The 16616-nt window shown below is 38.8% G+C and overlaps 1 protein-coding gene across 2 annotated transcripts in view; it reads left to right on the top strand.

Annotated features, from left to right (window-relative positions):
- Positions 1-1412: 1412 nt before the first annotated feature.
- RAB3GAP1 (RAB3 GTPase activating protein catalytic subunit 1) overlaps positions 1413-16616 on the top strand; it is a 98608-nt gene continuing 83404 nt past the window's right edge. For both annotated transcript variants that reach the window (XM_020879251.2, XM_020879250.2), the window contains exons 1-3: positions 1413-1486; positions 1588-1643; positions 6833-6908. In XM_020879251.2, the coding sequence (XP_020734910.2) occupies positions 1469-1486; positions 1588-1643; positions 6833-6908 (150 nt within the window). In that variant the 5' untranslated portion in view covers positions 1413-1468. The remainder of the gene's footprint in view (positions 1487-1587; positions 1644-6832; positions 6909-16616) is intronic.

The following is a 16616-nucleotide window of genomic DNA, read 5'->3' as shown; positions in this document are numbered from 1 at the left end:
TTCAGACCTCTTGGGAAATATAGTAACTACAACTCCCACTAGTGTAGTGAACTGAAACTAGAAGGAATATCAAGAGATGGGGGTTCAAGTCTTGGCATTGGCAATAAGTATCAAATTCTTCTGACCTTAGTTTCCTCATCTGCACCATGTACATCACTGTATTTTTTATATTGCTCTCTCCTAAGCTTAAAATATTTAATTGCTAAAGCTGTATTTCTGAGTCCTCTAGCCACAAATTCCTTCTTGTGAGGTGCAAAAAATCATTAAATGAGATTTAATTAAAAAAAAAAAACTTAAAAAAAAAAAAAGCTTTTAGGGACTTCCCTGGATTTCCAGTGGTTAAGATTCTGTGCTTCCACTGCAGGGGGCATGGTTCCATCCCTGGTTGGGAACTAAGATCCCTCATGCCCCATGGTGTGGCCAAAAAGAAAAATAAATAACAGGAGAATTTAAGGAAAAAAAGCTTTTAATTATGAAAAATTTCAGACCTAATAAAAGTTGAGAGAAAAGTATACATATCCATGTACCCATCAATAGCTTAAACAATAGCTTATGTGCCCATGGCTAATCTTGTTTTATTTCTAGCCATATCCACTTCCCTAGGGCTTCTCTAGTGGCTCAGCGGTAAGGAATCTGCCTACCAGCGCAGGAGATGCAGGTTCGATCTGGTTGTGAAGATCCCCCGGAGAAGGAAATGGTAAGACACTCCACTTATTCTTGCCTGGGAAATCCCATGGACAGAGGAGCCTGAAGGTCTATAGTCCATGGAGTCCCAAAGAGTGGCAACTAAAAAACAACAACCCTCCTCCTCCTCTAATTATTTGAAACAAATCCTGGACATGGTATGATTTCCTCTGTAAAAGTTTCAAAATGTACGAGATATAGTGACTAACAGGTAGCTGGCACTCCTATTCTTCATGGCTTAAAAAGTGTTCATTAAACAGCATTTTGCTCTTCTCAGATACCAGATAACTGGTATAAACTGCCTGAATTCTTTGAGGGGTAAGAGGTGAGGGATGGTGGATATTACAGCATCTAGCTCAGTGCCTTGCAATTGATTGAGAGGATGAATGAAAAAACAAGAACAAACCCAATATGTTTTATGTTTTTTCATAGAGTCATACCCATATGAGTCTAGGGCCTTGTTCTTGCTTCTCCTTTCCTGAATTCATTACTCTACAGGAGAATTTTAAATTTTGTTAAATCAGCTAGAGAACGGGGACTTGAGGGTAGTGTAAGTTCTTTTCTTCTCAGGAACAAAATGTATTATTACAGAAGAAAATTTAAATGACTTCAGCCTCAGGAAACTTCGCCAAACTAACCGGAAGAGGTACCTCCGAGGGCGGGGCTGCGTGAGGCTCCGCCTCGCCCCGCCCCCGCCCGTTCTCGGCTCCCCCATTCCCCCCCTCCCCTCTCCTTCCTGCTTTTCTTCCCGGCAGTCCTAGCGCCCACCTCGGCGCTCCCCAAGATGGCGGCTGACAGTGAGGTGAGGTGTCTGCCCCCTGCCTATCCCTGTCTCTGTTTAAGTTAGCCCTTCCGTGTCAGCGCCCGGGAGCTGAATCTCTTTCTTTCTTTCAACTTACGCAGCCCGAGTCCGAGGTATTTGAGATCACGGACTTCACCACTGCCTCGGAATGGGAAAGGTGAGTGAGTCGTATCATTGGTTACCAGCAGTTTGGGCCCCGGGTCCGCCCGTCTACTTCCCCAACCTTGACCACAAGTGACGCCACTTCTGCGGGAAAAGTAAGCCCCTTGGCTCCCCGGTCTTCGCTTCCTCCCTTCTGTGGTCCACCGCAAGCCTCTTCCACGTCTCGGGTCTGACAAGCCCCGGCCCGCCCCCATCTGTCAAACCCCGGAGACTCTGGCTCTCCGAAGTTTAGTTTTCTTTCCTTTTAGATCACTTTCATTAGACTTTTGGTCCTCTAGTTGTTGACCACCCGCCGAAACAGTTCCGGAGGCTACCTTCCGTTCCTGTGTTAATTTCCGTGTAACTAATTCGTTTGTTATAGTAAGCAACAAACTTCGCAGCTGCTGCCGCCCCCCCGCCCCCCCCCCCCGCCCCTTTCCTTGTACATCCGTTTCAAGAGGAGGCCTTTCTTCTGAATCCTGGTGGTTTTCCATCTGCCACACTTCCACTATCTCCATTCTGTCTTTTAGGGTTACTTTTCGAAACAGTTTGTGTGTGACTTTGGAACGCTTAATTGTTCCATTTCAGTGGGTAATGTGACCCAGGCTTCCTTTGCCATCGAAACTCCAAATTCCTGTATCATCAAACTCCAGTTGAACAGCTGAGTGAAATTGTTGGATCACTGAAATTAGCTGAATGCCAGGTTTGTGGAGGAGTGATAGCTTAAGTCGAGATGTTGTCAGTACGTTGTCCAAGAGGCCCTTAATTCAGGTTTTTTGAGTACTGAGGTCAGTAGTTAGCTTGTTGGAATATTTTATGATCTTTCTGATTGGGAGAGGAAATCTATCTGGTTGTGAATGTCATGTCATTAAATGGCATAGAAAAGCTCCCTGCTGGGTTGCTAGTTTGACCTGTGGTCCCCGCCCCACTCCCACCTCCCCCCACAAAAAGGTAAGACATGACCATCCAGGCAAGGCTTTATTGAGTAGGTACTAGGTGTTCAGAACTACACTAACAAAAGAACAAAATCAAAACAAATCCTTTGATCTCTGTGTTAAAAAAACAAAATAGCAAATAGTTATGTTAGTATAAGGATGATAATTGTGGATTTTAATTGTTGGAGGTATTTTTATAGAAAAGACAGGAAATATGCCAGGCCTGGAAAGTGGAAAATAACTGGTTAAATGGAAAAAAGCTGGTTAAATATGAGAGGGTCCTGACAGGAGCAGAGACAGGTGAAAACCTTTGGGATTTAATGAAATGTCTTTACTGGAGTGAAGACTGTTTGTTGAAGGAAAATAAGATTATTAAGATAAAACCAGGTTATAGACAACCTCCAAAGCTAAGTAAAGGAATCTAAATTTGATGCTTTAAGACTAATGATTCTCAAACTTTAGTGTGCATCAGAATCCTAGTTTATAATTCTGTATGTCTGAGGTGGATTCAAAAATTTTCATGTCTATGAAAATCCCAGGTGCTGCTGCTGGGTCGAGAGACCCTGCTTTAGAGCCATTACAGAGCGGTAGCCAGAGACCCTTGCTTTGGTGTTATGAGAGCTGTTTGCCAGGATGAGGTGAAATGAAGGCGAGTGAGTTACTGTTTTGGTTAGGCTGGTGATTAGGAAACTGGAGAGAAAGGGTAGGAGGGAAGATTGTAAGACATTTCAAAGAAGTAGAAGATAAACTTGATGAGATGTAGGAGGAAAAAAAAAAAAACATGAAACTGCAGTTTCTTGCCTAGGAGAGTGAAGATAAGAAAGTGGCAAAGAGACAAGAGTATAGTTTTAGACCTGTTGAATTTGAAATAATAACTTAATGTCTTAAAGGTAGTTAGAAAATGTAGTAGTTTAAATTTTGAGAGTGAATTGAGGAAACAGAGTATTTAATGGATAAAGGATCACTTTCCACTAGCTAAATATTTAAAATATCCTCAGGTGAAATATTAAATCCTTCTAACTCCTTATTTGGAGGTAGTTGTTAACAGAGTTATGAAAAATACCTCAAAGTAGGAAATTTGATTTTTGGCTTTATGCTCTTATTTATAGAATGAAACTAGCATTTTACAGTTTGTAGGAAAATGGTAAGACTTTGAAGTCTTTTAAACCTTGAGTTTAATGTTTGAATGAAATTTCTTGTCGGTATGTTATGGGCTATATGGCAATTTATAGAAACCAATAACTCCTTTTGGTATTTGTTCGTTGAAAAAATATTGAGTGAACATGTATCAAGTACAATGCAGGGCATAAGGATGTGGTGGTCAGTGAAAACAGATGGTTCCTGCTATTGCTGAACATATAAACTAATGGAAAAGGACGTGAATAAATAATGATACAAGTGAGTCTGTAGTTACAGTTGAAATGAGAGCTGAGAAGAGAAAGAAACAGTTTTTAAGAGCATATAACAAAAGAACCTAATATTGAGGAGTAAGAGGAAGTGATCCTTCAGGTGAGATCTAGAAAGCTTTCAGGGGTAGTTATTAACATTTTTCTAATCAAATCTCAATACTTACAGAATAGGCTCCAATTTTGGTCTGTTTTAGTACTGATAGTATTGCTAATACAGTGAATATTTTAAGATGTTCCTTCTTTTACTGTGAAATTAAAATGTTAAGTCCCTTCAGTAGAGTCTGACTTTTTGTGATGCTATGGACTGTAGCCTTCCAGGCTCCTCTGTCCACATGATTCCCCAGGCAAGAATACTGGAGTGGGTTGCCATTTGCTTCTCTAGCAGATCTTCCCAACCAAGAGATGGAACCTGAGTCTCTTAAGTCTCCTGCATTGGCAAGGGGGTTCTTTACTACTAGTGCCACCTGGGAAGCCCTTTTATTAACATGAAGCGAAGTGAAAGTCACACAGTTGTGTCCAGCTCTTTGCAACCCCTGGGCTATGCAGTCTATGGAATTCTCCAGGCCAGAATACTGGAGTGGGTAGCCTTTCCCTTCTCCAGGGGATCTTCCCAACCCAGGGGTCAAACCCAGGTCTCCCGCATTGCAGGCGGATTCTTTACCAGCTGAGCCACAAGGGAAGCCCAAGAATACTGGAGTGGGTAGCCTATCCTTCTCCAGGGGATGTTCCTGACCCAGGAATCGAACTTTACCAACTGAGCTATCAGGGAAGCCCTGATATTTATTGAAGTACTTCATTATAAAAGAAAAAAAGAATCACCTGTAATTCTACCACCAGGAGATAGTTACTATTAATATTTTGAGAAGATTCCATGTAATCTGTGTGTGGTATAAACTTATGTTAAACTGTATTCATACTTATATCTATAGCTTCATGTTTTCATTTAACATATTGACTTTTTCTTATTTCCTCAAGCGGGCTTCAAACATGATTTTTAATGGGTGCATATTAGTCCATTGAGTGGATATGTCATTAATTTACAACTTTTTGCTGCAATTGGACCTAAGATAGTTTCCAGTTTTTTACCTTTATAAATATAATGTATATTTCATGTACAGATTTTCACTCACATATACATACATTTAAATTTTTATTTTGTTTTGTAAACATATTATTTCTAGAGCACTCTTTATTAGAGCTGATAATTGCCATTTGAATCCCTTCAAAATACTATATTAATATCTTCATTTTAAAGAGGAATAATTAGAAGGTATAGTTGAATCATAAAAACTTACATCAAGAATGTAAATAATAGTTTATAATGTCCCTGATGGCAAAACCCATTACTTGTGAATGTGTTTTGACTAGAGTTAATTTTAGTACTCTGGCAATAATATGTAGATGTTTCAGGAGAGCAGTGCCGCTGTTAGATTGCATCATACATGTATAGTCTAAGTCGTTAGCTGCTTGGTGGCTTGGGCTTCTGTGGTCGCTTAGATGGTAAAGAACCTGCCTGCAGTGCAGGAGACCTGAGTTGGATCCCTAGGTTGGGAAGATCCCCTGGAGGAGGGCATGGCAACCCACTCCAGTATTCTTGCCTGAAAAATCTCCATGGACAGAGGAGCCTGGTGAGCTACAGTCCATGGGGGTCACAAAGAATTGGACATAACTGAGCGACTAAGCTGAAAGTGTCCTTTTATATATAGTGAATACTACTACTGAGATTTGACAGTGTTCATTTGCTGATATAGAGTGTGTTGCTAGTCAGAATTCATTCTCTTTGATGGGTCTGCTTGATCATTAAAGGACAGACAGTGAATAGTTTAAAATCCCTTAAAGCTGACAAATCTACTTTGTTTCTTGCCAGGTGTCCATTAAAACTTGTTTTATTTTAATGGGCAAAGTTCCCAAATAATGTTTTTTGGAGGAGTGGAAGGCAAATCAGAGAATTCATAAGGATTTTTAAAGAAAGTTAGTTAAATAAGTTATTTGGAGCATAGTGAAGAGATTATTGGTTTAAGAATTATCTTTATGTGTGTATGTGTGTGTGCTCAGTTGTGTCTGACTTTTTGTGACCCCCATGAACTGTAGCCCGCCAGGCTTCTCTGTCCATGGAATTTTCCAGGCAAGAGTACTGGAGTAGATTACCATTTCCTACTCCAGGGAATCTTCCTTGCTCAGGGATTGAACCCTTGTCTCTTATATCTCCTGCATTGGAAGGTGGGTTCTTTACCACAAGTGCCACCTGGGAAGCCTGTGTGTGTGTGCTGAGTCGCTTCAGTGGTGTCTGACTCTGTGATCCTATGGACTGTAGGCTACCAGGCTCCTCTGTCCATGGCAGACAAGAATACTGGAGTCTGTTGCCATGCCCTCTTCCAGGGGATCTTCCTGACCCAGCTGTTGAACCTGTGTCTCTCATGTCTCCTGCATTGACAGGCGGGTTCTTTACCAGTAGCACCACTTGGGAAGCCCAGTTATCCTTAATAGTATCATTTTAGTCTGTCAATTTTTACTTGTCCATGTTTACTATTTTCATTTCAATATGGAGAGATTTATTTTTATTTTATATTTTATAGAAACCAGAATGGCGTTGGGTGGGCAGTAGATTTTTAAAAAATGAAAAAAAATCTAAGACTTTTAAAAAAATCTAAAAAGAATTAAAATCTAAGAATTCTTGGGCTAAAGATTACTTTTTTGTTTTTTGTTCCACGTTGATAAATTTACAATAACAATACTAAACTTTACAAGCCTTCTGTTAAAAATGTTAAAATATTAAAAAAAGAAAATAAAACTTAAAGAAACTGTATAACAATAGGAAAAAATGTGATTACATAGTTTGAAAGTTTTTTCCTCTTTCCTAGATTTATTTCCAAAGTTGAAGAAGTCTTGAATGATTGGAAATTGATTGGAAACTCTTTGGGAAAGCCACTTGAAAAGGTCAGATCTATGTGCTGGTGTCTCTAAATGAGTATTTGCTTTGAAACTTCTTTTTTTAAGTCTTTTGCTGCATTTGGTACATTTAAAGTAAATGTTCTAAAAGTTATGTATAATTTATTAATATAAAATGGCATCTGGAAGAACTTGGATTTGAATCTGTGGCAATTAATATTTGTAAGATATTTGTAAACTGTTTTTTAATAATAAAATTTTATATGTATAATGTTGTTCTTTGTGAGTGATTTTATTTCTGCTTCTCCTGATGATTACTTTTCTTGTGCTTTCTCCTTTAGAATGTTTGAAAATCCTAATCCAAGATAATGATGGTTTTGCTTATAAACCATGCTCCAAATATTTACCGAAGCACATAACTCTGAGAACAAACCTTGATTTCCTGTATTTCACGGGAGGGAACTAACAATTTGGTCTTGGGCTTATATAGGTGCTTTGTTAGACAAATTCTTTTCAAGTAATCTTTGTTTTTGTTAAAAATCTATTCTTAACTGCACTTTAGCTGTTTTTAAGGAGCTCTGAATTTTCATATTTGCCAGAGATTTTTAGCTTTATGGTGGTTAAACAATTTGAGATTTTCAAAGCATTGTGACTTTTTATCTTTATCTTTATCCATATGAGTAAGAGCAGAAAAAATAATACTATATATAGAAATCACAGCACTTCATACAGTGAAATATATAGATTAAATTGACTTACTGATTTAAAATATTGTATGATTGCATTTTTGAATAAAGAGATGTGAAGTTTTTAAATACAGATCTATTCCACTTGAAATGAAGACATACATACCAAAAAGGTTAAAGGCAAAACACAATGGATATAACTGAGGTGGGAAATAATTTGTACTATCAAAAAAAAGCTTAACTGTTTACTTGTCAGCTCTGATATTATATTTCTTAAATATTTGATTTACACATACTCACTGGGTATCCTCTATGTGCCATATCTGAAGAAATAGTCAATAGGATAAGGTCCTTATTTGCCATTGCAAATGAATTCTCATGAGAGAGGTAATGCATAAGATTAAAATTCTAGGTGCTAAGTTCAATATTGGGATTTAAGTTAGGAAATGTATTCATTGTAGGTGGCATATTGCTATCAGGTAGTATGGACGAAAGGAGGGTTAGCTCTTTCCAATCCTTTTCTCCCTATAGGTAGTAATAAATAAGTCAGTCATGGAAAATGTGAACATTTCAAGGTGAGCTGTGCTGTGATGAATAAGATTAAGGAAAGTGTAAGGAATGGATTATTCAGCATAAAGAAAAGTCAAAGAAATAAGTAGTAAGATTGTAATTTATGTCGAGAACAGTAGATTATTAGTTTTCTTCCTCCACTGAGGGAATTAAGAGAAGTTATTTTTTAAATACCTTTGATTATGGAAAGTTTCAAGCATATATAAGGTAAACAAAAATAGTATAATGAACCCCTATGTGCCTGTCACTCAGGTTCAGCAGTTCTTCAATTTCTTACTTCAATATTATCTGTCTACTCCCCTCCCTACTAGATTTTTAAAAAATAGTTGCTTTAAATAAAATATACATAATGCACAAAACTGCTTATTTTGATAAATGTTTACATCATGTAAGAGTCTTCACTCAAGATACTGGACATTTTTGTCATCCCAGAAATGTCCATAGTGAACCTTTCCACTTGATGCCCATGTTCCTCACTCATGCTGCTCCCGTGCCCCCTGCCCTGCCAAGGCATCTGCTGTTCTTTTCCTTTTTTCTTTTAAACCATAGATTACTTTGCCTACTCTACAACTGGATATATGTGTTATCCTACAGTACCATACTCTTTCTGCTGGCTTGTTTAACATAGTATTTGAGATTATTGTAGGTTATTGGATGTATTATTATTTTTATTGCTAAATAGTGATCTGTTGTATGAATATACCACAGTGTGTCACTTGTTGACAGATGTATTCTCTGTTATGAATAAAGGAGACCATTCTTATGTGAGTCCTTTTATAGACGTAGGTTTTTATTTCTCTTGGGTAAATATCTCGGAGTAGAATTACTGGGTCCTAGGGTAAGTGTATACTTAAACTTTATGAGAAACTGCTAGAGCTGTTGTAACATTTTACCTAACCACCAGCAATATGTGAGAGTTGGGATAGTTTCATATTTTCACCAACAATTGCTTGTTTTCAGTCTTGTAAATTTTAGTCTTCCTAATGGGTATAGGAAATGGCAACCCACTCCAGTATTCTTTCCTGAAAATTCCATGGACAGAGGAGTTGGACATGACTGAGTGATTGAGCACATACATATATGCACAATCGTTTTATAGTTTGTGGAATTAATTTGTATTTCTCTTTCTTGTTTTACTTTTGTATTTTGTGATGAATATTGGTACTGACCATTTTTTTCACGTGCTTGTTAGCCATTTGTCTGTCATTTTTGTCCGAATTTATTTACTTTAGGCTGAGGAAGACGTGCTCCAGAGCACATGGGCTCTGTAGTTCTGGCCTGTGGGCTTAGTAGCTGCCCCACAGCATATGTGATCATAGTTCCCTGACCAGGGACTGAACCCATGTTCCCTGCATTGGAAGCTGGACTCTGATCCACTGGACCACCAGGGAAGTCCCCTTGCCCGTATTTTAATTGGATTTTTATTGAATTGTAGGAATCTTTTATGTATTCTGCTTTTAAGTCTTCACAGATTGTTTTGCTAAGTTGTAAAGATACTATGTTTTCTTCTAGAATTTAGTATGTTAGCTTTTTATTTAGGTTTCTGACCCATTGTGAACTAATGATGTGTGTGGTGAGGTGAGAATCACAGTTCAGTTTTTACACACAGCTATCTTATTCTAGGACCTTCTGTTGAAAACATCTCTTTCAATTTAATTGCATTGATGCCTTTGTCAGTCAGTTGACCTGGAGTTTACCTTCTGGAATCTGTATTCTGTTTCATTTATCTGTTGGAAAATCCTGATTGTCAGTAACACATTGTACTGACGTCAGTACTTTTATTTTCTTCGGCTCCAAAATTATGGTGGGTGGTGACTGAAGCCATGGAATTAAAAGACGCTTGCTCCTTGGAAGAAAAGCAATGACAAACCAAGTAGCATATTAAAAAGCAGAGATATTACTTTGCCTACAGAGGTCCATATAGTCAAAGCTATGGTTTTTCTAGTAGTCATGTGTGGATATGAGAGCTGGACAGTAAAAAAGGTTGAATGCTGAAGAATTGATGCCTTAGAACTGTGGTGTTGGAGAAGACTCTTGAGAGTCCCTTGGACAGCAAGGAGATCAAATCAGTCAATGCTAAAGGAAATCAACCCTGAGTGTTCACTGGAAGGAATGATGCTGAAGCTCCAATACTTTGGCTACCTGATGCAAAGAGCTGGTACATTGGAAAAGACCCTGATGCTGGGAAAGAGTGAAGGCAGGAGGAGAAGGGGGCACCAGAGGATGAAATGGTTGGATGGCATCACCGACTCAATGGACATGAGTTTGAGCAAACTCCAGGAAATGGTGACATACAGGGAAGGCTTGAGTACTGCTTCTTCGGGTTCGCAAAGAGCCGGACACGACTGAGCAACTGAACAACAACAAACCACATTGTCTTGGCTGTTGTAGTTTAGGAATTCTTAACTTTGGCACTGTTGAAATTTTTTCCAGGTTGTTGTGGGGCTGTATTGTGTACTATAGATTTTATTAGTATCCCTGGCCTCTTCCTAGTAGATTTCAGTAGCACCCTCCCAGGGGTGCTACTGAAATCTAGGAAAACCAAAAATGTATCTGGTGGTAGTTTAGTCACTAAGTTGTGTATGACTCTTGTGACCCCTCGGACTGTAGCCCACCAGGCTCCTCTGTCCGTGGGATTTCCCAGGCAAGAATACTGAAATGGGTTGCCATTTCCTTCTCCAGGGGATCTTCCTGACTCAGGGATTGAACCTGTGTCTCCTGCATTGCAAGCGGATTCTTTACCGTTGAGCCATCAGATGTCCCCTGAGTTGCAGAATTGCCTTCAACTGAGAACCACTGAATAGTGTTAGAATAAGTCCTAAATTTAGTCAATGCAGATTTTCTAGCTTTTGTCGTTTTCTCAGATTGTTTTGTCTATTCTAGGACCTTATGTTTCTATTATGAATTTTAGAATAAGTTTGTCAGTTTATATAAAAAGGATTATGATTGCACTAAGCCTATGATTGGGATTGTGTTGAGTTTATAGATTTTTTTGAGAAGTAACTTTTTGGCACTCTTGAAGCTTGACATCTCTTCACTTTTTAAGTCATCTTTATCTCAGCAATATTTTATAGTTTTTGGTGAGGGCTTGCATATTTTTTGTTAATTTATTGCTAAATATTTTATATGATGCAGTTTTAAGGGGAATTATGTTTTGATTCTGTTTTTCATTTGTTTGCTAGAACATCTGTTGTAGTGGTGTTTAGTCACTGAATCCTGTCCGACTCGTTGTGACCCCACGGACTGTAGCCCACTGGGCTCCTCGGTCCGTAGGCTTTCCTTGGCAAGAATACTGGAGTGAGTTTCGATTTTCTTCTCCAGGGGATCTTCCCCACCCAGGGGTCAAACCTGTGTTTCCTGCTTGGCAGGTGGATTCTTTACTACTGAGCCACCTGGGAAGCATATTGGTACTTCATAGACATAGGATAATTTTGTATATTAATTTTGTGTTTTGATGTGGTTAAATGTAAAGATTCATAATCTTTTTGTTAATTCTTTCTCATTTTCTACATTCATAGTCATGTTGTTTGCAAACAGGGACAGTTTACTTCTTTATCAATTTTTGTACCTTTCATTTCTTTTTATTGCAGTAACCAGGACCCTTAATAAAATTTTGAATAGAATTGTTGAGAGTAGGCATCATTGCCTTCTTCCCAGTTTTAGCGGTGAAACATCCAGTGTTTCACTACTAAGAGTTTGAGGTTTTCATCAGTTCAGTTTGAGGTTTTCATCAGTTCAGTAGTTGCTCAGTCATGTCTGACTCTTTGCAACCCAGTGGACTGTAGCACACCAGGCCTTTCTGTCCATCACCAACTCCCAAAGCTTGCTCAGACTCATGTCCATCAAGTCAGTGATGCCATCCAACCATCTCATCCTCTGCTGTCCTCTTCTTCTCCTGCCTTCACTCTTTCCCAGCATCAGGGTCTTTTCCAATGAGTCAGTTGTTTATAAACTCCAAAGTATAGGAGTTTCAGTTTCAGCATCAGTCCTTTCAGTGAATATTCTGGACGATTACCTTTAGGGTTGACTGGTTTGATCTCCTTGCAGTCCAAGGGACTTTCAAGAGTCTTCTCCAACACGACAGTTCAAAAGCATCAATTCTTTGGTGCCTAGCTTTCTTTATAATCCAACTCTCACATCCATACATGACTGCTGGAAAAACCATAGCTTTGACTAGACGGGCCTTTGTCGGCAAAGTAATGTCTCTGCTTTTTAATATGTTGTCTAAGTTGGTCATAGCTTTTCTTCCAAGGAGCAAGAGTCTTTAATTTTCTGGCTGCAGTTATCATCTGCAGAGATTTTGGAACCCAAAAAAATAAATTCTTGTCACGTTTCCATTGTTTCCCCATCTATTTGCCATGAAGTGAAGGGACTGGATGCCATGATCTTAGTTTTTTGAATGTTGAGTTTTAAACCAGCTTTTTCACTCTCCTCTTTCACTTTCATCAAGAGACTCTTTAGTTCTTCTTCACTTTCTGCCATAAGGATGGTATTATCTGCATATCTGAGGTTATTAATATTTCTCCCTGCAGTCGTGACTCCAGCTTGTGCTTCATCCAGCCTGACATTTTGCATGATGTACTCTGCATATAAGTTAAATAATCAGGGTGACAGTATGTAGCCTTGATGTACTTCTTTCCCAATTTGGAACCAGTCTGTTGTTCCGTGTCCAGTTCTAACTTGCTTTCTGACCTGCATACAGGTTTCTCAAGAGGCAGGTAAGGTGATCTGGTATTCCCATCTCTTGAAGAATTTTCCACAGTTTGTTGTGATCTATGCAGTCAAGGCTTTGTTCAGTTTGGTTTAGTTGCTCAGTCGTGTCTGAGTCTTTGCGACCCCATGAACTGCAGCATGCCAGGCCTCCCTGTCCATCACCAACTCCCGGAGTCCACCCAAACCCATGTCCATTGAGTTGGTGATGCCATCCAACCATCTCATCCTCTGTTGTCCCCTTCTCCTGCCCTCAATCTTTCCCACCATCAGGGTCTTTTCCAATGAGTCAGCTCTTTGTATCAGGTGGCCAAAGTAAGTTAAATAAGCAGCGTGACTGTATACAGCCTTGATGTTCTTGTTTCCCACTTTGGAACCAATCTGTTGTTCCATGTCAAGTTCTAACTGTTGCTTTCTGACCTGCATACAGGTTTCTCAAGAGGCAGGTCAGGTGGTCTGCTATTCCCATCTCCTTCAGAATTTTCCACAGTTTATTGTAATCCACACAGTCAAAGGCTTTGGCATAGTCAAAGCAGAAATCGATGTTTTTCTGAAACTCTCTTTTGCTTTTTCGATGATCCAGCGGATATTGGCAATTTGATCTCTGGTTCCTCTGCCTTTTCTAAAACCAGCTTGAATATCAGAAGTTCACGGTTCACGTACTGTTGAAGCCTGGCTTGGATAACTTTGAACATTACTTTACTAGCCTGTTATATGAGTGCAATTGTGTTTTAGTGTGAGCATCCTTTGGCTTTGCCTTTCTTTGCGATTGGAATGAAAACTGACCTTTTCTAGTCCTGTGGCCACTGCTGAGTTTTCCAAATTTGCTGACATATTGAGTGCGGTTCTATCACACCATCATCTTTCAGGATTTGAAGTAGCTCATCTGGAATTCCATCACCTCCACTAGCTTTGTTCATAGTGATGCTTCTTAAGGCCCACTTGACTTCACATTCCAGGATGTCTGGCTCTAGGTGAGTGTGAGTGATCACACCATTGTGATTATCTGGGTCATGAAGATCTTTTTTGTAAAGTTCATCTGTGTATTCTTGCCACCTCTTCTTAATATCTTCTGTTTCTGTTAGGACCATACCATTTCTGTCCTTTATTGTGCCCATCTTTGCATGAAATATTCCCTTGGTATCTCTAATTTTTTTGAAGACATCTCTAGTCTCTCCCCATTCTATTGTTTTCCTCTATTTCTTATCACTGATCACTGAGCAAGGCTTTCTTATCTCTCCTTGCTATTCTTTGGAACTCTGAATTCAAATGGGTATATCTTTCCTTTTCTCCTTTGCCTTTCGCTTCTCCTCTTTTCTCAACTATTATTAAGGCCTCCTTAGACAACCGTGTTGCCCTTTTGCATTTCTTTTTCTTGGGGGTGATTTTGATCACTGCCTCCTGTACAGTGTCAGGAACCTCCGTCCATTGTTAAGAGTCTATAGTCCCACCAGGAAAATTCTGTTTTAATTAGCTAGAAGTTTTTTTTTTTTAAATCATAATTTATTCAGAGCTTATTGTGTACCTATTGAGATAATCATATGATTTTTCTTTTTTATTCTCTGAATGTGGTTAATTATGTTGATTATTTTTTTATTGTGGTAAAATATTCAGATGGTTTCCAGCTTTTGGTGATTTAAGTTTTTCGATGGGTTTGGTATAAAAACTGGACACATTCAGTGGAAATTGTACTTTGAATTTTGATCTTTTCCCAGCCTAGTACTTGTGGTACAGTACACTCTCATGATGCTGGGCAGCAAACTGTAGCTCACAGTCAACCATTTGATCATGAGGGTAAGCAAGTGATACACTTAAAACCATTCTGTACCCATATACTATTTTTTTCACATTAAGTATTCAGTAAATTATGTGAGATGTTCAGTATTATATCATAAAATAGGCTTTTTGTTAGATGATTTTGTCTAGGCTAATGTAAGTGTTCTGAGCATGTTTAAGGTAGGCTTAGGCTGAGTTGTATAATATTTGATAGGTAAGGTGTATTAATGTGAACTTAATGATATTTCCAATTTATAAAGAATTTATTGGGCCATAATAACCCCAATGTAAGTCAAGGACAATTTGTATATAAGGTTTATCATTTTAAACATTTTCATGTGTAAAATTCAGTGGCTTTAAGTATTTTTACATTGTTCAAGTTTTCATCAACCCAAACTGAACTCTTTCACTGCCCCTAGTCTGAAGCCTTTGGTAACCACTGTTCATTTTCTGTAAATTCACTTATTTAGCTCCCTCATATAAATAGAATCCTATAGTATTTGTCCTTTTGTGTGTAGCTTGTTTTTCATCTGTAATACTTAATATCTTCAGGATTCATCCATGTGGTAGAATTTGTCAGAATGTCATTCCTTTTTAAGATAGAATAATAACTCCATTGTGTGTGTGTATATATTTATACACACACACAACACATTTTGCTTATCTGTTTGTCTATCAATGGACACTTGAGTTACAGTAAGTCCCTTACATACAGACCTTCAAGTTGCGAACTTTCAAGGATGTGAATGTGGATTCACATGTCTAATCATGTAAGGCATGAATGAAATTGCAGCTTGCCCACTGTCTCCTGTTGCTGTCAGTCCGTCAGCTCTGCCATCTCCCACCTTCTCTGTCTTCCAGTCAGTAACTCTTCTTGTCTGTTCAGTCAGTGCCAGCCCCTGTATGCCAGCTGTCGTACTGTACTAGTGTACCTTTCAAGGTGCTGTACTGTAAGATTAAACATGTTTTACTTTTTTAAAATATTCTATTATTTTGGTTGCACTGGGTCTTTGTTGCTGTGTGGGCTTTTCTCTGGTTGTGGTGAGCGGGCTCTCATTGTAGTGGCTTCCCTTGTTGCAGAGCACAGGCTTTGGGCTGCACAGGCTTCAGTAGTTGTGGCACGTGAGCACAGCATGTGTGTCCTCCTGCAGCAGGGATCAAACTCATGACCCCTGCATTGCCAAGTGAATTCATTACCACTGAGCCACCAGAGAAGCCTCTGTTTTATTTTTTGTGTTTGTTTTTTATGTATTTTTTGTGTGAAAAGTACTATAAACTTACTACAGTACAATTTTACATAGCTGATTATGTTAGTTAGGTACTTAGGCTAACTTTCTTTGACTTATGAACAAATTGGACTTTCAAACTCACTCTCAGAACAGAACTTGTTTGTATGTAGGGGTGTATCTCCATTTTCTGGCTTTTGTGAATAATGCTGTTGTGAACATGCATGTGCAGATACCTGAGTTCCTTTCAACTCTTAAATATATACCCAGAAGTGCAATATTTCCATCATATGCTAATTGTTTTTTAATTTTTTGAATTGCCACACTGGCTGGCTAAAACTACTATTTTTCTTTAAATGTAACTTTATTTAAAACAATTTAAAAAAAATTTATTTATTGGCTGTGCTGGCTTTTATCTAGTTGTGGCAAGAAGGGGCTACTCTGGTTGTGGTGCGAGGGCTTCTCATTGCTGTGGCTTCTCTTGCTGTGGAGCATGGGCTCTCGGGGCTCAGGCTTCAGTAGTTGCAGCTCCCAGACTCTGGAGCACAGGCTCAATAGTTGTGGCTTACAGGCTCCGCTGCTCCACAGCAATGTGGGATCCTCCTGGATCAAGGATCGAACCCATGTCTCCTGCATTAGCAGGCAGATTCTTTACCACTGAGCCACCAGGGAAGCCCTTTTACTTGGTTTTTGAAGAATAGTTTTGCTGAAGAATTTTGGCTTGAAAAATTTCCCCTCCAGTTCTTTAAAGATGTGGTTCCATTGTTTTCTCTTCTCTATAATTTTTG

The sequence above is a fragment of the Odocoileus virginianus genome, chromosome 13, assembly GCF_023699985.2.
Source record: "Odocoileus virginianus isolate 20LAN1187 ecotype Illinois chromosome 13, Ovbor_1.2, whole genome shotgun sequence".
NCBI lineage: Eukaryota > Metazoa > Chordata > Mammalia > Artiodactyla > Cervidae > Odocoileus > Odocoileus virginianus.
Note: the sequence above shows the minus strand (reverse complement) of the source record. Positions and strands in the feature narration are given on the sequence as shown.